Consider the following 23,478-nt stretch of genomic DNA (forward strand, 5'->3'; position numbering starts at 1 on the left):
TTGCATCATGGAGGAAATAGGATTAATGTAATAGGACACCAGATGGTCACCTTTGTACTGCAAATAATTGCAGATTAATACATCTTTACATTGTTAGGAATTTAATGCTGCTGTATTCTGCATAAAGTGAAGCCTGTAACTTTAGAGGACTATCTTGTACATTCTATAATATTCTTCTTATATTATATGAATTGTTTTTCTTACCTTTGTAGTCATGGCAACAAAGAAGTATTTTCCTGCCGAGGAATAAAACTGTGTGTTGACTGGTTCAGAGCACGAGGTCACAAAGAGATTACAGTATTTGTTCCAAAATGGCGCAAAGAATCGTCACGTCCAGACAATCCAGTTACAGGTATGTAGAGTGAACAGATTTTATGTTACGTTTTTTTTATTAATCATCTCTAATATTCCACCCGATATGTCATAGCATAGAAGAGATAGAATCTAGAACATCCTGCCTCATTGTTCATCTACTGCTCTGGTTCACTCCTTAACTCAGCTAAAAGGGCCTAACGGGCTGAGTGGCTCAGACGGTTCAGGTGCTGGCCTTCTGACCCCAACTTCGCAGGTTCGATCCTGGCTCAGCCCGGTGGTATTTGAAGGTGCTCAAATACGTCAGCCTCGTGTCAGTAGATTTACTGGCACGGAAAAGAACTCCTGCGGGACAAAATTCTGGCACCTCGGTGTCTCCGAAAACCGTAAAAGAAGTTAGTGGGACGTAAAGCAAATAACATTATTATTATTGTTATTATTAAAAGGCCTAACAAATGTTAGTAACTCGATTCTGAAAAGAAGACAAACATATAAGAGCTACAGGAAGCAGCAGCGAAGAGTTGCAGGGGACGTTGGGGGAACAGGGTGGGCGGATGGGTCATCAGTCTTGTTACTGTAGGACTAAGGTTATTACTTAGAGTTATTAATGAGGGCAGTTGAAAACTAATGTAAATCTTATTTATCGGTTGTCTGATTTCATTCTCCAAGATTCAAGAGTATGTGGATTGTTCCTGTACATTTTCTGTTCCAGAGTTCTGCAGAAATAAAAATCTAAAGACACTTTGAGAACTTCCTTTTTCTTTTCTTACAGACCAAGAGATCCTCACAGAGTTGGAGAGAGACCGGTGCCTGGTTTTTACTCCATCACGGCTGGTTGGTGGCAAGCGAATGGTGTGTTATGATGACAGATATATCCTCAAGCTGGCAGCAGAGATGGATGGCATTGTCGTATCCAATGACAATTACAGAGACCTTGTGCAAGAGAGCCCTGAGTTTCGTCGTGTTGTGGAGGAACGAATCCTCATGTACTCTTTTGTTAATGACAGGTTTGTCCTATATCTTTTACGTTCTACAGTAAGAACTTCTCTAGAAGAGACAGTGTTCTTTGTCTTTTATGTTGTATAGGAAGAACTGCTTCTCTAGGAGAAACAATGTCCTCTGTCTTTTAAGTTGTACAGCAGAGGTGCTCACGCTGGGCATTTCATCCCGTGGGCATCCAGCACTGTAAGCGGGCGCGCAGGCAGGCGATGAGTGATGTGGTTACGTCACAGGCCGTGAAGGTTGGGCAGAGTTCTCCCACTCACTCTCGATCACCGTGGCAATACCTGAGTTTGAAATGGAGTCAGAAAATAATGAAAGAAGGAGGGCAGAAATCCACGTCATTTTCAATTTACGTTGTATGAAGCAAGTTGTTTATGTTCATTGCAGTTTAGGTATTTCGACCAAATACAACAAAGAGTTAGGCCTACAACCTCGAATATTTTGTAACATATGTAATGAATTAAAATTTTCACTATCAAATTTTAAGAGGTGATTTAGAAACATTTCTAATATAGTATGGAATTAAGGTGGATAAGCTGTGGCTTGTGGTTGCTTGGGTTTAAAATATCTGAAACTCACCAACAATCCAATCATGTGTACTGGGAATAACATCAGTTAGGTTATTTATCTGAAGGCAGGAAGAACTGCTTCTTTAGACGAGACAATGTCCTCTGTCTTTTATGTTGTACAGAAAGAACTGCTTCTCTAGAGGAAACAGGATCTCTGTCTTTTATTTTCAGAAGTGCCTATTTTGCTTCTATTTGTGTGAGTAACTGAGTGCCAAGTATAAATACAAATTGACGAACATCAGTTGGTGCAGGTTTAACTGAGAACACATGGAAGTTGTTCTTGTCCATTTCTCCCTGTTACCACAGTGGCCTATCATTATATTTTCCTGGTTTCTTTCTCTATGTCTCTACTGTTGCAAAACTTTGTCCTTTCAGTGGGGATTTCAACTTGGAAAATGAAAACAAATTTGCAAAGGCCAGATGTTCTTGTGTTTTACATAAACCAACTGCACGGCCTGCATTGGCTTGTCATTTCACTGCACATTAACACACATGCCACAAATTTGTGATAGGTATGCCCTTGAATGTCGGAAGAAGGAATTGAACGCAACTCCATTTGACTGTGAGTAGATTTTCCTGCCCACCGTGATAACTGAACTGTGTTATAGAGCCATATTTTGTCACCACTTAAGGAACATTTTGTCCTAATTTATGTGATCCAAATGTTCTTAGCAGATTGAGACACAGACTTACCTTATGCCGATACTATTATTCCCAGCTTTTCTTATAGGAGCTTGTAATGTTAAGCAACAGAAATATTGCGTACTTCTGCCATTTCTCAGATATTGGATTGCACAAATCCTGTCTCATCATGTGCGGATCAGTTAATGTTGAACTAATGTAGACTTCACTTCACTTACCTCTCCTTCCGATATTCCCCGCCCATCGCAAGTGCCTCACACACGTACACAGAACTCAGTTAACAACACGGTGTAAGGGAGGACGTCAAATATGACACGATTGACTATAAGGTAATAAACTCCATTGTCCTTTAATCTCGCGAATATACATTTTTACAAGGTTTTCTCCTAAAAATATCCTCCTTTTTACTCATTCTTTTCTCGTTTCAGACTCATTTTAATAATCCAACTGCAACTCAACTTCAACTACGGTTGTTTTATCAAGAGTTCCCCCGATAACTATACGTTAAGAAAATCTTGTATCTCTAATTTATCTTCAAGATTAACAAATGTACACATCTCCAATATAAAGAAGAACATTATCGCCGTTTTTACTTCGTCACTTGGACACTGATTTATTGAATTTGTAACCAACATGAATGAACATTTTATTTTATCATCATAGCTATCATACATGTTTTAATTTTCGTGCCATTTTATCAAATCTTTTAGCTATTGTATCATCATAAATATCAATGTGTCTTATTTGTCTTGCCATTTTGTCAAAATTTTAGCTGAAGATGTTCCATAATTGGAACGAATCATGTCCTAAAGATTAAGCTGGTTTATATTATGTAATTAATAAAACTATTATATAGAAATTGATAAGTATTGGAAGGTGGGAACCTACTTATAACTTAACCTTAGTTGAACTAATGTAGCCCGCCTGATGGGCAAGATTGTTAAGGTGTCAAATTGTTCATAGTCCTAAGCAGGTTTGAATCCTGTTTTTCACCATCATAATTTGGCTGCCAAGATAGAAGAGGCAGTGGTATACAATTTCTAATCACTACATTGCATGCCAAAAGCCTAGATTACCGGGCGAGTTGGCCGTGCGGTCAGGGGCATGCGGCTGTGAGCTTGCATCTGGGTTCGAATCCCACTGTTGGCAGCCCTGAAGATGGTTTTCCGTGGTTTCCCATTTTCACACCAGGCAAATGCTGGGGCTATACCTTAATTAAGGCCACGGCCGCTTCCTTCCAACTCCTAGGCCTTTCCTATCCCATAGTCGCCATAAGACCTGTCTGTGTCAGTGCAACGTAAAGCAACTAGCAAAAAAAAGAAAAAGCTTAGATTCAATTCCAAAACAGTGTTCATAAGGAGGGAAAGCAAATTGGTGATACATTGGTGATTCACCCATCTGTTGAGGATTGTAAGTTATGAATTTCATTATGGTCCATATTGACAATTGATCACTATCAAAGGGTAGAGAAGGGTCGACCTATTCAGTACCATTAGCTTGTATAGTGTCCTATATAACTGGGACAATGCAACTGGAAGATACATGTTCACATATAACCAATAATAAAGTAAACAATCTGGTATGTCACAAATTTACAATCCACATTTAAAACATTGATGAAGTCCGAGCAACACATCCAAACTTGAAACCAAATGGCACATCAAAACTGCTGCGGTTGGTGCCGAACTATGTCGTCGCTCCTACATCAACCAAACGTACCGGAGTTGATCTGGGAGTAGCTTGCTACATACAAATCATTACCTATATTACTATTTAAAGATAAAAACTTCATTGTTCCGTACTGAAATTATTGATGTTAAAAATTAAATAATTGAAAAGGAGGTTCAACCTATTCAATACTTAAAAGAAGGAAATGCAGTAATCACATTTTTAACATATTACTATTGAACGAACATAATTTATAAATCAAGTGGCTCGTCTATACAGATGGGGAATGCCAACTTTCATATCAACTCAGGAACGTTTGGTTGCTGTAGGAGCGACGGCATAGTTCGGCACCATCCGTAGCAGTTTTATGTGTCATTTGGTTTCAATTTTGTATGTGTTGTCGGACTTCATCAATGTTTTAAATTTAGATTTTAAATTGAGACTTACCAGATTGTTCTCTTTATTATTGGTTCTATGTGAGCATGTTTTCCAGTTGGATCGTGGCTGACGATGACCCAATGCATGTGGGGTCGAAATTAGTCCCAGTTATATAGGACACTATACAAGCTAATGGTACTGAATAGGTGGATCTTTCTCTACCCTTTGATAGTCATCTGTTGAGGATGTTGAGCCTTGGTGTTATTCGACATGATGCCACGTTATTGTCATCTCACAACACAGGCGCAGGAGTGGCTCAATATGTCCTTTGGGCTCTCCCAGCATTAAGCCATACGCTAAATAAAATAGCACTGAACCCCTTTCAGGGTAGCATGAGCTTGTGGTTCTGTACTGGTTCGTGAAGGAATGTTAAGTAGTGATCATCAGAGACCTGGCGAGTGATGGAGAGGGAGCACCATTATTCGTACTCTCCAGTTCTGCCTTCCCCTTCCTTCAAGTTTGTTGAGTGTCACTCGATCATGTGCCATTCCATCCATGGATCATTTAAGAGAACACGTATTTATGACATTATTTTTCTTTAAAAGATGCTTTTTGTATCTTTTGTGATTTGCACTCCTTTCTTGTGCGTTGGGAGAAACTTGACAACATAACAATGGTCACATTCTAGTTGTGGACTTCATGTGCCCTTCACTAGCACTCTTAAAGCTGTGACAGGAGGAAGAGGGCTTAAGCTGAAATCCACTGTTTAAGGTCACAAACATTTTGAGACTGGTCACTTGGATGCTGTAATAGATTTTGTGCACTAGATGGTGACAGGAACAGGTTTGTTAACTTTCTTTAGAGTAGTCTGGTAAGTCAAGGGAAATTTCCTTTTTTGTTTCCCTATAATTTTCAACCTCTTTTTTTCCAGTGAAGAAAAGCTTCCTCATACAGAAACTGTTTGAAACTAGAAACACAAATAATGTGAAGAAAAATATAAACTGAAACATGGAATTTTTATGCAGTATTTGCTTTCACTCTCTTGGAGTGAACCAAACAAGCGGTGCCCCTCTCAGTGACTCTTTTACACTGCAATTGAACATCCAGTGTCCCACAGCACACTGGCAAATAGGGCGATCCTGAAGTTCAACAGAATAACACTCCACAGACTGCCCCTCTCAACTTCGGCTGGTCACCCACTCTCGGCTACTAGGTGGCAACTCCACTTGAACTGAGTCCACTCACTCACTCACTCACTCACTCACTCACTCACTCACTGAACTATTTCCCAGGTGCTCCTATCTTATATACACCTGGACCAACGTTCGAGATACGTTGTTCTCTCGAGCTTGTGGAAACCTCCCAACATGGAAGACTCCCGGTCTGTGGGTCTTGTAGTTTCTACCGCTCGAGGCTACTAGTGACGTAACGGCCAATGACGGCCACTGTAGCAGTGTCTGACTAATGGGCGCCTGCCTTCCCCAAGAGGCTCTGGCCTGGTGAAGTCACGTATTCTGGTTGCGCCCAACATCGAAAAGTTAGAATGGCGGATGGATGGCCATGCCCGTAGCAATATTTAGGAGTACTTTTGAGACATGTGTCATGACTGAAATTGTTCTATAATTACTACATTCCATAGCACTTCTTCTTTTGGGGACAGTGATTGTTCTGCTTTTGCTAAAGTCATCTGGGATCTCTCCTGTTTCATAACACAGTGTGATTACATTAAAAAGATAATCCTTTGAGTCTGAACCAACATTTTTCAAAAGATCTGCAGTTATATCATCAACACCTGCTGCCTTTCTCTCTTTTAAGTTTCTTGACAGACCTTTCTCAAATTCCTACCTGGTTATTGCAGGACCCATTTTATCACTGTCTTCATCTGTTATCTCTTCTAGTACTTCACTTATGTCTCTGATTTCTTTATCATCGTACAGTTCTTCTGTATATTCTTTCCAACATTCACATACTTCTTCATTATCCACCAGTAAGTTTTCATCCCTGTCCTTCAGCAGGGTGGATTTTGTTTTAGGTTTGTACTTCAAGAATTTAATTTTTATGATATGCCAGATCCTGTCTTCCATTTCTCTTAACATTTTCAATTTCTTCAGCTACATCTTTTGCCCACTTTTCTTTCTCTCTGCATTTACTAGTGATCTGATTTTTTATTCTTTTATAGTCTTCCAGTTTATTTTTTTCCTCAGTTTGTTCCTCTCTTTTATAAGATTTAATATCTTATCTATCATCCAGTCTTTTCATGACTCCAGTTTTCTCTTACCTAGCCTCATTTGCAGCCTCTACTATTCCATCCTTGATCCATCCTCTTTAATCTTCTCGATGTCTTGCTCTTACTTCATTGGTCTTCTCTTTGAAGAGTTGTTTTGTTTCCTCATTCTTCAGACCATCCAAGTGCCATTTTGTTTTTCTTTTTGGTTTTCTTTATTCTGTATTTGACATGATATTGCATCTTGCTACAACAAGATTATGGTCATTGTCAACATCTCGACCTGGGTAACTGTGGCTAGATATAACTTTATTCCAGTAACGTTGTTTAACTGAAATGTAATCGATCTGGAATCTTCTGATGTTATCCGGTGCGTTCCATGCATATCTTCTTCTATTTTGCACTTCGAAGAGAGTATTTGTAATTACCATTTTGTATTGTTCACAGAATTCTAAAATATTTGCTCTATCTTGCTGGAATCCTACAATTTGAGCCTTGCAGGAGTAAGCTTTCCTAAACCTGAACTGCCTTCTTTCAGACCCCTTCATAATTTCACAAACATGCCTAATATAATCAGAAATAATGCTTTATGCTTTTAGCAGGGGGATCATATTGAGATTTAGTGGTTATTTCAACTTCTTCTAGTAGCATAGAAACATTGTATTTCATTTAAGATAAAGGAATTTAGCATATTTTTGTTTCATGCTTTTCAGCCAGTGATTAAAATGTTGTTTCTGGGTGATGTATCAGTTATACTACGGTAAGATATTTGCAGCCGATCTAGTTAACCATGCAGTTAGGGGCACGCAGCTGTGAGCTTGCATTCAGGTGATAGTGCATTCGAATCCCACCGCTGGGAGCCCTGAAGATGTTTTTCTGTGGTTTCCCATTGCCACACCAGGCAAATGTACTTAAGGCCTCGGCGCTTCCTTTCCACCCCTAGCCCTTTCCTGTCCGATTGTTGCCATAAGACCTATCTGCGTCGGTGAAACATTTAAAAAAGTAGCAAGAAAGAGTTGTTTACTAACTATAACTCTAAATTCGATGACCTATTACTTGCAAAGGAATTAGATCTACCATAGCCAGAACTTTGTATAACATAGAACATACAACAGGAAGGTGAATAAAAAATGGGAATGGCAGTCAGTTAACTTGCCCACTATTTTGTTCGCTGGTGAAGAGACTAAGACCGGTGTAAAAGACCCTGCAAACCATGACTGGTGTCGACTGGAATTATTAATAATAAGCAGTTTTCTTTATCACATATGAGCCAGTGTATTTGGTCAGTTCTCCAGCGCCTTTGTCTTGTGTTTGTAATATAAGTTACCTTGGTTTGTTTCAGATTCATGCCACCAGACGATCCACTCGGCCGGTCCGGTCCTAACCTCGATACATTTCTGCGATACCAATCGAGGCGAGGTGATCCTCCTCCGCCGTGCCCGTATGGTAAGAAGTGCACATATGGGAACAAATGCAAGTACAATCATCCAGAGCGAGGCCCACTGCCGCACAAGTCTGTGACGGAACGTTTGGTAGAGCAAGCCCAGCGCCAACTTCAAGCTTGGGGAATGCACAGTCGTGACTCTAGTCCTGGTGAGTTGGTTTCATACTTGTTATTCATACTGTGTGTAACATTTCTGTTGGAGCTCCCATGGCCAACATGACCTCTGACTATTTTAGATTTCCAAGGTCTGTATAGACCTGCCATTCCTTTCTCTTCTTTTTTCTCTTTAAGGATTCTAAACAATTGTTACTTCTTTACACTTGGCTCTTATTGGCAAATATTCTTAGCAATGTGATGCTTGTAATCTCCAGTTTTTTCTGCCATATTACTTGAATGTTACTCTACTAATTCCATCGTACCACTGTACCTTGCTATGGAGGTGGAAGAGGAAGTGTATTCTGGAAAACTACGTGTAGACTCATTCAAATTAATTCATAAGAGATGGTTCTAGCTCAATATTTCAGTCTAGAATCGTTCAAAACTTCCTGCTTGAGCACTTTGGTCAATGAATGCTAAACTTTACTGAACAAATGAGTCTATCAAACTGTCCATGCTATCTGATCACATGAGCAGGAGACTGCAGATTGAAACTCAACAGTTCAAGGGACTAGCACATTGGTGCACTGTTGCCACATTACATGTAATAAATTTCATGTTGCATTCCATATTGACTTCTTTATCATCATCATTTTCCTGCTCTAGTTTCCTGAGTGTGGTATACAAGCGCTCACCACTTCTTCCTGTCAAAGTATAATTTCTGTTCCTCTATGTCCTCGACATTCCTTTTGCTGACCTCTGATTTCACTGTGTCTATATCCATTGATTCCTTGGCCTCACCCCCCTTTCACTTCTGTCAAAACAATTCCTTGCTGTTCTCGTTCTGTCCATCCTCATATGTTCAAATCATTGTAGTCTGAGTCTTCCTAAAAGCTCAGTAACAGGTATTTTGATGCCGGCCTCCTTCCCATTTGCTTCATTTCTAATCTTGTCTTTCCTAGTCTTTTGGTTCATTGTTCTGATGAATTTAATTTATGTTGACTGGATTTTACTACTAGCCTTGTTATGTAGGGTACATGTTTTGAATCCATAGGTGAGAATTGGAATGAAGTAGGTATGAAACATGGTCAGGTTTGCTTTCTGGGGTATTTTATCATTCCAGAGATTTCTCACTTGAAAATAAAATTGAGAAACTTTCAGAGTCCTATTAATACATAGCTGACCAGATGTTCCTCACGCTGCCCATTTCCTGAGCAACTTAATGCGAAAGCGCATGCATAGAATCAAATGAGCCTGGCTTCACTGACCTTGTACTGATTGTAATAACATTTTCTGGAACCCTTCTGAAGGAGTCCTAATAATGTTTTCTGGTGTGATAAGTTGTGTAGCAATGAGCTTGGTGAAGGGGCATACGGCAATTTATACAGATGTCACGTTATTTTGAAGGGTGTATCCCTTCATCACTACTACTCACACTTTCATCAGAAGAGCTTTCAAGATCGAACTTGCATTCTTCAATGTTACTTGGGCATTCTGAATAATTATCCAAATACAGTTCGGTAAATATTTTGTCCTGATCTAAACATGTGGTCAGACTGGGAAGCGCCATCATACCTACCACACGGATCTTTGAATGACATAAACATGAGGTTGGAAAACTAAGAAATTGAAGCATAGAACACAAGAACAAAAAGTAAAGGTAGCATGGAATTAAAAAAAAAACTTCAACAATTAGATTCTATCCAATTTCACTGCCAGCTACTTTCAGAAGTTTCGGGAGATGTCACCTGAAGTACAAGCATCATGAACACGAGTTAACTAAGGCCTCGTCCGCAACATTCGGCCAGCCAAACATGAGTAGACTCGGGTCCTGTCCACAATGTTTAGTTTCTCCTGTACTGCTTCATTTTCTCCCCAGATCAGAATATCATCTGCAATTATTAGACTGTTAGGCTCTTTGCAATGTTCTTGGATGGATTTTATGATCCGATCCATGACAATGTGGTGACAAGGCACTTCCCTACTGGACTCCCCTTTTGGCTTCAAACCAATCTGATCTTCCATCCCCTACTTCGACACAGCTAAAGCATTTTTGATAGAGCATCTTTACTTTATCAGTTAGGAAGTTTGGCCTATACCTTCTAGGCATTCCCAGATTATCTCCCTACGCAGACTGTCGTAGACCTTCTTGATGCCCATGAAAACCATCGCTAAGTTCTTACCATATTTCCAGTTCTTCTGTGTTAGCATTTGACGGCAAATATCAGGTCTGTAGTGCTTTGGCTCTTCCTGAATCTGTGTTGCTCCTCCTCCAATAATGGTTCTGCTATATTCTTGATTCTTTTTCCAGTTATCTTCTCAAGAAGTTTAAGTGAGTGAGAAAGGAGAGTGATGTCGCTATAATTTCTACATTTCTTCTTCTTTCCCTTTTCATCCAGTCCTATGGTATCCTGTTCTCTTTTTAGATGACGGAGAGTACTCTATACAACCATTCTATGCCTTGTGCTCCAGCTGCCTTTTATCATGTCAGCAGGGAGGTCTTCAAACCCTGGGAACTTACCATTTCTCATGTTCTTCAGCTCAGACTCCACTTCTAGCCATGTTAGCTGGTGTTGTGTTCCATCACTTGCACTTAAAACTGCAGTTTTCAGTGATATACTTTTGAAGACATTCTTCAATTATTAAAGTATTGAAGCAGTAGTTTTTCTTCTCTGATGCCTTGATCTGTCTTCACCAGGTTCCCATCATCTGTTTCTAGTGCAAGGATATTGCCATGCTCACTTCTTCTTTTCTTGACCATTTTATAAAGCAACTTTCTATTACTTTCAGAGTCTTCTGTTAGCCTGGTAGTGAACTCATCCCAACAGTTTTCCTTTACTTCTTTAATCACTAGCTTCGCAAATAGTTTTTTGTTCTGGTACTCCTGCGTCAGGTACTGCATTTCATCTTCTTGGTGGACTGATTTCTGTTTTTTGTTATCCATCCTCTTCTTTGCTGCATTTTTTTTTTTTTTCCTTTTGCAGCAGTTTTCACCCTCTCATTCCACCATGGTGTTTCTCTCTCCCTGCATACTGCACTTGTCTTTCCACATAGTGATTCGGCTTCTGAAACCAGGGTGTTGAATGACAACCACTTTTCTTCTACTCCTTTTTCATTCTTTGGTAGGCCTAATTTGGTTGAAATCTTTCTTCGGTATTCTTTCTTCCCATCTTCTCCTGGCAACCAAGTCTTTATCTTTGGCATTTTTTTTGCGCTTTAAATACGATGAGAATTGGGTCTTTGAATTTATGATGTGCGCGACCAAAAACCGGTGGTCACCATCGAGACATTCACTTGGAATAACGTTAACTTCAGTGATGAAATGGCTAGCACATTTATCGGTTATTATATACAGTAAAACCTCGTTAAGATGTTTTCTGCTGGGGACAAAGGAAAAGAACGTGTTAAGTGAGAACTTGAATGCACTAATGAGGTTTCACTGTAGTTGGTTACTGTCCTATGTTTCCCATCCCTACTGTAGTGTGAGATTTTATGGCTGTCTTCTGAAACAAAGAATTTGTGTGAACAGAAGTCTGTCAGGTTTTCTCCCTCCTGGTTTCTGCCACCAAAAAGAGTTTTGTGTGAACAGAAGTCTGTCAGATTTTCTCCCTCCTGGTTTCTGCCACCATAGCCATGGGGGTCTATGATGTCTTTGCAGCATTGCCTATCTGTCCCACTGGGGCATTCAGGCCTCCCAATATTGTGATGTTGTCTTCCTTTATTTGCTCCTCTAGTTCTACAAGGAACTCATCTTTTTCATCTGCAGAATAGCCTGCCTGTGGGGCATATACTTGGAGAAAGGTATGGAATACCTGGCCAACATGTAATTTCATTTTAATGATTCTGTCACTCATAACTTACCTTCATCTGCACATCAGTATCATTGTTGAGAACAAGAGCAACTCCATTTCTGGCTTCATTAGGGCTCCTACTCCAGTACATACAATATATTACCATTTCGTAAGGTTTTCTTTCCTGAACCTTTCCATTTTGTCTAACTCAACCCGGAAATTCCAAGAGTGCGTCTGCCCATGAGGCCTACAGTTTCTTCACATTTACTAGTATCGGTGTGGATATTGAGGGTCCCATTTTGAGCTATTTCTCCGTGTATAACTTTGGTCTTTTTGACGCAAGTGTAATAGACTAATATAACTTGGAAACAGTATTTTCTAACCCATGGGTAAATAATGGAAATATCTATTATTATTATTATTATTATTATTATTATTATTATTATTATTATTATTACTTGTGAGGTGTGGCTGTGGAGTTATTATTTACGTAGTTATGTACGGATGATCGTTATATTTGTGAGGTTATGTCATGAAACATCTGACACACGAGAGTTTATTTAATGTAAGAATATGTACTACTTCTTCTTCTTCTTCTTCTTCTTCATCATCATCATCATCCAATCCATTTTCCAGATTCTCTCTGGGTAGAGTAGTGTACTAAAGACCTCCACCTTACTCAGTCTTTCCACCATTCATCTTCTAGTACTTTATTCCTATCAACTCCTCTATTTGCAATACAGTCCACAACAGAGCTCCTCCATCTCATTCTAGGACGTCCCCTAGGCCTCTTTCCAGTCTCTGTATCCATGAATGTTCTTTTTGGTTTCTCTCTCTTGGCATTCTCATCATGTGTCCAAACTATTTTAGCTTTGCTATGTCAGTCTCTTCTTGAAGTTTACCCTCTCCCACGCTTCTCCTTATTTCCTCATTTCGTATTCTATCTCGTCTTGTCTTTCCTTGTATGCTCCTCAAGAACCTCATTTCAGCTGGTTGTATCATACTTTGGTTCCGCTTAGTTAACGTCCAGGCTGCTGAAGCATAGGTCAGTATAGGTTTATAATTGTACGAGCATAAAACCTTCCTGCACTTCATTGGCACATCTTTGTTCCATACAATGTCTCTCACACACTGGTAGAAACTTGCAGACTGCTGTTTTCTTAAATCAATTTCCCCATCCAAATTTCCATCTTGTGATATCACGCTGCCCAAATATTAAAAAATTTTCACTACTTCACGAGGTTCATTTCCTATTTTTATCACTCCCCTGGATTTTCTGTTACCTCTTGTCATGGTCAAAGTCTTAATTTTTGCAGTACTAATCTTCATTCAAAATTTTTTATCTCCTCATTCCATAAATCACCTTGTGTCTGTACTTCCTCTTAATTATCTCCCCAAACTACAATGTCATCAGCAAATCGCATAGACTTTACTTGCTCGCCCATCATCTCCTTGATATTATGTAGAATTCTATCCATGATGATAATGAAGAGTAAGGGAGACGATACACTTCCCTGTCTTAAGCCTGTCTCAACTCTGAACCATTCAGTTTGACCCACTTTGGTTCTAACACAGCTTTTGCAATTTTGATACAATGCTATTACCATCCGCATTGTTATACCAGATTCCTTGGGACACTGTCGCATACCTTTTCAATATCTAGAAACGTTACTACATGTCCTTTCCACATTCCCAATACATTTCCATTATTTGATGCAATGTAAATATTGGGTCAAATGTGGACCTACCTCTTCTGAATCCATACTGGTGTTCTGCCAATTTTCCCTCTACTTTCTCTTATTCGTTTATCCAAGATTCTTTCAAGGATCTTGGCTGTATGAGGTATCAGTGTCACTCCTCTGCAATTTTCACATTGCTTCCTGTCCCCTTTCTTGAAAATTGGTATAATGACCCTTTCATCCACTCTTTTCTTTCAATATCACTCTGAAGTCTATACAACCACTGCAGACCAACTACTCTTGCCGTTATCATTTCTATGGTGACCTCGTCAATTCCAGCTGCCTTGCCTTATTTCATTCTTTTAGTGACCCACTCAATCTCTGCCATGGACACCTTGTTTTCCTTATCTCTCATCTGCACTAAATCTGGTTCTTCAATTTGTTCTTGTACCAAGGTATTTTGCACGTTGTAAAGCAGTTCAAAGTATTTTCCCCATTTCTGCAATATATCCTGCTTCTGTTTCATCACTTCCTCCTTTTCATTTTTAATGAAATTAGAACCTTCACCTGGGTTTTTCTTCTTTTTAACCCACTGGAATAAGATCATTTTGTTTCTGGTTGTATCTTCTTGCAGAGATTCAGTGAATTTTCGCCAGCATTTCTTTTTCTCTTCTTGAACCACCTTGGAGCACTCCTTCTTGCAGTGCCTGTATTCTGTTTGCATTCTGTTCTGTTTCTCGGCCATCTTTTCCAAGCTTGTTTCTTCCATTTAACTATTATCTTTTACCCTGTCATTCCACCAGGGTGTTTCTTGATCTTTCTTCCTTCCTGGTACTCTTCCACAGGTCTTTTCTGCAGACGCGACCATGACTGTTTTAAAGTATGCCCATTTTTCTTTGACCCTTCCGATGTCTTCCTTAGGTATACTTGTTTTAATGTGTGTCTGGAATTCTTCATTCATTTCCTTCTCCTGCAGTTGACACACCCTTAGCTTTCTCTATTATTACATGTATATATGATGTACAATTCACTGCAATATTGTGTAACACACTGTAATAGTCTAGAACAACGCAATGTGTGACTTGAATTGTGTAGAAGCTTCCTTAGATTGTAAATAGGCTATTGGAGACTCCTAAAATTACGAGAAAACATGTTATCTCATATTCTTCTAGAAGCCTGGCCAGGCAATGTATATAAAGAGGCAGTCTCGGTAGTAGAGTTGTTTTAATGAGACTTGTGTGGAAGTCGTGTTGGCAGTGTGTTTGAAGTCAAATATGTGAATTTTCTTGGGTTGGTAGTTGACATGCATCTGTTGCAGTCTTCTTATTATTCTTCATAGTAGTGTTTTGTTTATTATGGCAGCTTATTAGTTTCTGTGTATAGAATTTGTGTAAATAACTTGTAAATAAAATAGTGTACACAACCGACAGCATTTCATCTGTGTGTCTTTGTGGCTACATCAAAATTCCGAGTGTTTGTCTGCCCATGAGGTCTACAATTTCTTCGCATTTACCAGTAAGGGTGTGGATATTGAGGGTCCAGTTTTGAGCTGTTTCTTCCTGTATAACGTTGATCTCTTCCTGCATCTCCGATGAGCTTCGGGATGTAAGCCGTCAAGTTTGTGAATTGCATGAAAAGTTGTCATGTCTGGCTTGTTTTGGTTTTGAAAGCAACAAACTCATCAACTCTTTTCAGCTGACTTGCTAGGCCTAACATTGTAGAGGATTTTCTGTTGGAGTAATCTCCCTTACCCTTTGGCAGTTCCCTGCCACACCTGCAAGGCAGCAGTGTTTTGGTGAATTTGTGAGTCATTTCCTACACAAAGGCTTCACCAAACCTCCTAAGGGAGAACTCCTCCACACTTAGCAGTTAATGCTTCCTTAGTTTTGCCGGGCTGAGTGGCTCACATCCATCCGGAACGTGCTTGTTCAAAAGACTTTTCACTAGTAGTCCGTGTTCTGACGAGTGAGCTATTGTTATTAATAGCAGTGGAGCGCGATATGACGGACGGATAGGTGAAACATATAATATAGAATACCTGTTTGACGGCACTTCAGCTGAATTCAACAGCACACAGATATGTGTAATATAACACTTATATTCCTAATACAGTATATATCTGTATAAACAACAACATCAAGTTTATGATGGAAGTCAGCTCGCAAATGGAGTAATTTTAATCCACACACCAGGTTTTATACAGTAAAACCTCGTTAATTCAAAGTCGTTGGGTCGCAAGAATCGAACTCTGAATTTTCGTGATTTTGAATTAAGCGCCAACTCTTAATTCAGAAATGCTAACCCTTCCGGCACCATATAATATTCTAAGATACATTAATGCATGCAATTAACCTTGATTCACACTTTAAACCTTTCAAATGTCATGAAAAAAATCCTTTTCCAAAATGTATCCAACGAGGTGCATTTACATTAGTCAAATAATGCACTTGGATAACTAACTGGCAAACATAACCTCACTCAATGAAATAAGAAAAAAATAAAACATGATTCAAAGACGAGGAGAAATTTATGAACTTTCCAATAACAAGGGAAGGAAGTCTCTTACTTCCATGTGCATTGCAACACAGTACAGTCACCCCTACACTCGTATGATTTCCCGGCTGGCACTTCTCTCCTTTAAAACCATAAGTCTGTTTGGGCTCTGCATTTAAAAAACAATGCAGTTTCATCAGCATTCACAATATTGTTCGTGCGTACAAATTGATTATATGAGCCACGCTCTTTCGCCAACTGTTGGCATTGCCAGTGTTCGTGGATTCTGCTTCTCCGCACATGCCTGCTACGTGATATTGTGGCGCTCCTTAAAATGCTGGGTACTAAAGAATTAAGATTTCACTCAAACTTAGCAAATATGAAGCACACTGTAGACACACCAAAGTGAGTAAAAGTGCGAAAAGGTATCCCTGCACGTTCCGGAAGACACTTTCTATCATGATGTGGAAAAATTTTGAATTTACATTACTCTGTAAAATACGATTTTTAAAAATGCAAAGGCAGTTTTGAAGTAAGTCTGCATTTCAGTAACGGGAGTGACATTGTTCTTCGAAATTATCCATATTTCAAATTAAACGATTTAAACAACATGCAAAACTGTTTCTCATGTTTCCGGGAACAAGAGCTACTTTGAATTACGTGAGATTTTCAAATAACCGATTTTGAATTATTGAGGTTCTACTGTATATAGAAGACAAGAGATTACATCTCAAGACAGTGATTTTAAGTAGGTGTCAATAATGTCACCAGGACACCACTAAAAGATTTTAATAAGCCAAGTATCAAATAGTTTATTTAGAAATAGTGTTTTATTGTAACTCATGTTTTTAAGACTTAATTTCCACTGAAGATGACTCTAAAATGGGTCAAAGTATGTATGGTTAATGTAGATATATCATCCTTATAGATGTAATAGTCCGCCTCTGTAGCGTAACGATTAGCACTATTAGCTGCCGTCCTTGGTGGCCCGGGTTCGATTCCCGGTACTGCCAGAAATTTAAGAATGGCGGAAGGGCTAGTATGTGGTTGAAATGGTACATACAGCTCACCTCAAAAGAGCTCCACCACCTCAGGATGAGGACACGAGTTTACTATAGATGTAATATATTAGTGTATTGAATAGGAGGATATTTTACATATAAATTGATGTAATTGAAGTTTTCATTCTTCAGAAAATATGTCCACTTATTCATTTGACCTTGTATATTCCTAAATCCTTACTACTTACTGCATGTCGAGTAGGTACAGGATTATTAGTTGCCTCTTGCACTGTCGCAGTGCAGTCTGTTGCTTGAGCGGAAGAGTTATTCTGATTTGCTTTTCAAACAACAACGCAGTGGCCTTGTGCTCATGAGGTTGGTATTTACTGATACTGATGGCAATTCAGTTTACTTGAAAATTCTTTCCACAAATGGGGCATGGAGAAAGTTATGAAAGATAAGAGTTTAGATTTTGATGCACTGTCATTGGTATTATTGAGGTTATCACCATTAAACATAAGCGTAATAGGAAAATTAATAAAGAGCGGTAATATAGGTTGCTTCTGCATTGCAGGAATTGAATAATGTAAAAAGGAAGATACAGCTGAGGATTAATTCAATCGAAGGGAACATAGTCAACGCCATGCAACAATAGGTAACAGAAGTAAACAACACTCACTGATGTATTTAACTTATCAAATACAGACCTAACACTAATTTAAGAAAAGTACTGGGAGGACACATTCACTAGGAAAGAAATAGAATCACATTCAAACCATAATATATAGAGCACACGTTAAGATAACCATATACTGTAAATCAATCAAAAATAGCGGAAGCCTTGAACCTTAGATCACTTAAGAGCCATCTGGGTATTATTATATTTATTGATTACACCGGCCTGCAAAGATTTTCTGGCAAAAGTAATTGTATGCAATATACCTTACATTTAGTGTCCTTATGTAAAAAATAAACTGTTTCGTATCATGTACATATTTGTCACAAGTCTGTCTCATGTTTATGCTAATGGAGCTTCGTTGTTGTAAATGAGGTTTGGATTGGTTGTATGGAATGCAGGTATGGTCATGTCTGAGAGAGAATATTGTATGTGCTCTGTTTTGGAGGGAAGTAGGTAATCGTACAGGAACACCGGAAGAACAATTAGAACAGTTGCAGTTCGCACATGAGCAATGTCAGACAAGGTCAAAACACCAAGATCACGTTTCTCCGTAGTCTGAGAGGAGAATCTGAGAACGTGTGTCATGCCTTTGTCTACAATTTACAACATGCACTTGAAGTCAATTGAGTGAATAAGTGAGTTAGTTTGTGTTAAAATGGCAAGTGGCAGTGATGTTTGTAGGTTCCGGGTTCAGAACGAAAAACAAAAAGCACATTGTGTATCCCTGCCTTCCATCTGCCATAACCCCCGTACCACATGGACCCTATATTCCTGTCCCAAAACCACCAATACAGAGAGTGTGTCTTAGTCATCTTCAAGTGTGGAGGATGGTGATGATGATACCTTTGTACCAGATGTTGAGGATAAAATTCCATGTCTTTACAATCAGTGTGACTTAAATGATTTGGTGCGTGACCTAGGCCTCACTAAAGAAAAGAGGAACTTGGCGAGCGGTTCCATCAGGATCTAAAAGAAAAGAAAAGAAAAAAAGAACGAAGGTATCAGGGGCGATGGAGCGTCTCCATGTCAGATTACTGTTGGTGTCTAGTGCAAGATAACACTACTGACGAAAACAAACGCAAATCAATGCAGTGTTCATTCACATCAAAATGCAGCAAACAATAGTGTTCTTGTAGTGAGATTTATGCATTCTAGCAATGGACATGTTACTTTTTGTATATTCGTTGCAATTTGATAATGTCCCATAATAATTACTTATATTCTCTATTATGGTTTTTTTCTATCAAAATTTCAACAATATGTCAAATTTGGATTTCAAATAGAAAAAAAAAAGAAACTGCACATGATAGGCAAAAACGGTTTACGTATTTGAAATCAGCACACCTAAATTAGAGTAAATCACCTCTTCAACCTTTTGCTAGAGAGAAATTTTTTTTTTTGCAGGCCGGTATAAATTTTGTATTTTGTAAATTATCTACGTCTGTAAGGATACCTAACACTGGTGAATCTGTTGGTAAATGCCATTTACATTGTGGTATTAAAAGTAAAGTACTGTAAATGTTTTGTAATACACATCTCAGAATTATCAATTTTGCTAAGATTACTATGTTTATTGACATTATCACTAAATTAATGGTATCTACTGTGGGAATATTTGAATACATAATAGTGATATCAAAAGTGTGAATAGTATAATTTGGATTTAATTTAATTGAGGGCAGGAGATCACTGGGATGGACTGCAACCAGATGAAAAGCCCAAGTGAAGACTATCACCGGGATGGCGACACTACTACAGAGATGTGACCAGTAAAGACAAAATCAGTGGGTGTTAGAACACTCAGAAAAGATTAAAACGATTAGTGATGAATATAACTGTATACAACATTGCTATTTCACTCCTGTGACACCAACTTCATGTAGAGTGATGAACACAGTCACTTGCTCCCCAAACCAGACAACCCAGCTGGGACCATCTTTTGACCAGTCGAGGCTGCTTCACTGTAAAAAATATGTGCTTAGTTCAAATATTTTCCAGTGTAGTAGTTCTTTATGTAAAAGATATCCTAGCTTAGCTTTAAGAAATAAAAATAGATATTTTGTTTTCCTCCTGTTGCAATTTATTTATTATTTAATTTCCTAGAAGCAGCTCTCTCCCATGCACCACCTTCTTGTTGCATGATCCAAAAGATTCCTCCCTCACCCCACAGACACCTTCTCTTCAATGAGATTCTGCATTTTATTTGCACTAAAGAATGATTCTATCTTTGTTTTAGGTAATCAGCTGAAAGGAAAGTCCATAAGCTTGCCTCTGCCGTCCTCATCAACATCTGGTGAGCAGGATTCAAAACAGCTGAGGAAGACTCCATTAGCTCGCACTAAATCAAATGTTCCTGGAGTGGCTCCAAGTTTGTCAGTTCCACCTTCCGAAGCAGACCTTCGGGGTAAATCGAACGTGCCCAAGAGTCGCAGCGTGGAGAATATGTCCGGTCAACCGGAGGCATTTGGCACCTGCTACCGAGGTCCCCTGGGACCTCACCCTGGCTACGGAGCTTGGCCTCGAGTGGAGCAGCGGACCCATTATCCTCAGGGACTGGTCTATGGAGATCAGAGTGGACACGTGGCAGTGGCCAAAAAGCTATCAGATCCCGAGAGCTCCCCTGCGCACGCAGACGGTGGTAGTGCTAATACCCATCGCAAGTTGCAACGTCAGCTGACTCTGAACCCTGTTTGCGATCCTCGATTGTACCAGATGCGGCGATTCCTCGGTCCTCAGACTCAGCATCAACAGCCACATCCGGGTCACAGAGTGGCGGTGAGACTAGGTAGCAGTGGTGAGCCTCAGTACCCACCGGTGGGCTGGGAACATCACCATGCACACCAAAACGTCACTCGCAACGCCTCGGCACCCGACGCCTACCAACCGTGGCCGCCCACTCCGACTCCTCCTCCTGCTGGGAAACACATGCATCGGTTGAGTAGCACGTCGGATCCGCAGTTGAACCTTTGCGTGCCTCCAGGCGAAGCGCCTAGAGTTCAGGACCCATTCGAGCCAACTCCTTGGCCTGCGGTATGGGCTCCTCAACCCGTACACCCCCCTCTGCCCTCGCGGACCGAGGATGCCCGCCGCATGCTTCGTTACCATTTGGCGGCAATCTTCCCAGAAGAGCAAGTCCACAAGGCCATGCAGATCTATCCTGACGAAACAAATCCCCAGAAGATCTGTGCAGCCATTTTGGCGATGTTTCCCAAACCCTAAGAGTTGGTCACTCTCCCAGCTAGATGTGTTCCTAGCTGGCAAGAAGTGTAGCCATACGATCTCGCAGTTACTTTGTTCAGCTCCAACAGGACTTACATTGAGTATTAATTTTTTAAATGTAATTAACACCAGATTCTTCTTAATATGTGGCTTTCTCTCTTTAATGTAAATATTTTTCGTGAAGCACATGAGACGTAGTGACATTGTCCTGTAATATTGGGAGAGTAATTGTAAGTAGTGCTGTCGTGTCCAGTATTTGAGTAGTGTCACTTGCCTCATGCACTGTTTTGTTTATGTGATGCTTTTTTATTCATTTATGAGAAATAAGCACTGATAAATCTTCATATTGAAGAAAGCTCCCCGTCGAGATGTTTTCAGACATTGTTGGACATATTTTTGTTATGTCCGAGTTTTTGAATATTCAACAGTTTTTGTTGTGAAAAAAATGATTGAATGAAAGTAGGGAAATGTTTCTCCCCAGATATCGAAGTCGTGCGCCTGATACTGTGTATTAAGGCAGAGTATGTTGTGTATTGGAACAGCACCTTCTGACACAGGCAAGAATTTCTCCCCTGTTGAAGGAATAATAATTCTATTTTGTATTGATGTTTGTTGTAACCTTATTTTTTAATATACTACCTAATGGAGTCGTGACTAATATTCCACTTCACCAAAATAAAATAATTGGAAAAAGAATATTTTCTCATAAGTGACAGCTAGTACATTTTTTCGATTACTTCGTAACTGCTGTTCATTGAAAAGTAACTTACCTGGGACAGTAACACCTTGTATTTCATATTTTTGTGCATTCTAAAATATTCTAAAATCCCCATAAATAAACTATATTAGATACATGGCTGTGTTATTTCTATTTGCCCTACTAATACCACCAAAAAGTTTTAAAGTGAAAATTGGTTTGACAGTATGAAGTTCCAGACAGCACGTAAGTAGAATTTTCTTCTGCAAATCTTACTTAACTAATTATTATTATTATTATTATTATTATTATTATTATTATTATTATTATTATTCCATTTTTAAGTGAAAATTACAATTTGGAATTTTTGTATTTCACACAATCTTGAGATGATGCTGGGCCAGTTGTCTCGAGGAAGTGTAAGAGAGGGATTACTTATATGTACTTCCTTTTAAAACAAAAATCACTACCACCAACTTTGTGGATTAGGATATAAAACATGAATCTGGCCATGTGCAAGAAGAGTTGCTGTTCTGAACTACACTGTATTCCATAATATATTTAAGAATTGTGTATCATAATGAAGTCAGCAGAGGCTAATTTAGCTGATAGAACTTCAAATATTGCACAATACATATTGTTAGTTTTTGTCTTTGCTGAGTTGCTTTTATTTTAAGAAAAGTATTTTGTGAGAAGAGCTATATATATGTACATACTATGTTGAGTGTATTCTATAAATTCCAGAACTATTTTTTAATATTCTGGCAATAAATTATTGTTAATAACTGTCACTGTGTCTTCCATATTTTATTTTTTTAATTATAAAATATGCCAACATGTAGGAACCCCTTTAGGTGGCTGTATTATAAATGTAAGGAAATGTTCAGTAATAGAATGTCATACTTTTTATCTGTTGTCTCTTTGAAGGGATCTTGACTGACAAGCCAATAAAAAAACTAGATTGAGTACTGTGGGGAGTGGACATGTAGGATCACCACAAACCGGAGGCATGAGAATGGCAGTATTTTAGAACTGTACAAGCAATTCTCAATGTCTCAAATACTACATAGTTTGGAATGACCAGTAGATGCATTCACTGGCAATTGCTGACTACTGACTTTTACTTTCAATTAAAATTGCAGTCATTTCACTAAAATTTAGGTTCATTTCATTTAAAGCTGTTTTCAGCTGCGCCAACAGATGTTCGTCAAAGAAACGGTATCTGTATTTTGACTTTGCATAGTTCATTGGTGAAATAAGTTAAAGCAAACTAGCACCAACATTTGAACTGCAAGTCCAGTTTTTGGGTTACGATGCAGAAGTATGTCATCTCTTGTTAAGAACTACTGTACTTTTGTTTCATGAGGCACTAAATGCTCATGTAGTGCAGCAGTCACCGACACTGCTGTACTTTAATTGGACAGTGTTATGCATCAACCAGCTATGTGTCAAGTCTTGGTTTTCAGCAAAACTCATTCAAAGGTTTTCATATTTAAAACCATCTCAGAAGAGAGATTTTAGACAAAATAAATAAATATTTGGTACGATTACATAATGTGGTGTGCGTAATGCGTTCATTCAGAA

General features: G+C 39.0%; 1 protein-coding gene across 3 annotated transcripts in view; it reads left to right on the forward strand.

The window, feature by feature from the left end:
* Positions 1-22,685, forward strand: part of LOC136882294 (probable ribonuclease ZC3H12D) — a 195,561-nt gene extending 172,876 nt beyond the window's left edge. For all 3 annotated transcript variants that reach the window (XM_067154866.2, XM_067154881.2, XM_067154873.2), the window contains exons 3-6: positions 213-352; positions 1,085-1,319; positions 8,138-8,388; positions 20,215-22,685. In XM_067154866.2, coding sequence (XP_067010967.2) covers positions 213-352; positions 1,085-1,319; positions 8,138-8,388; positions 20,215-21,197 — 1,609 coding nt within the window. In that variant the 3' untranslated portion in view covers positions 21,198-22,685. The remainder of the gene's footprint in view (positions 1-212; positions 353-1,084; positions 1,320-8,137; positions 8,389-20,214) is intronic.
* The last annotated feature ends 793 nt before the right edge of the window (positions 22,686-23,478 follow it).

This window comes from Anabrus simplex, chromosome 1, assembly GCF_040414725.1.
Source record: "Anabrus simplex isolate iqAnaSimp1 chromosome 1, ASM4041472v1, whole genome shotgun sequence".
NCBI classification, from domain to species: Eukaryota; Metazoa; Arthropoda; class Insecta; order Orthoptera; family Tettigoniidae; genus Anabrus; species Anabrus simplex.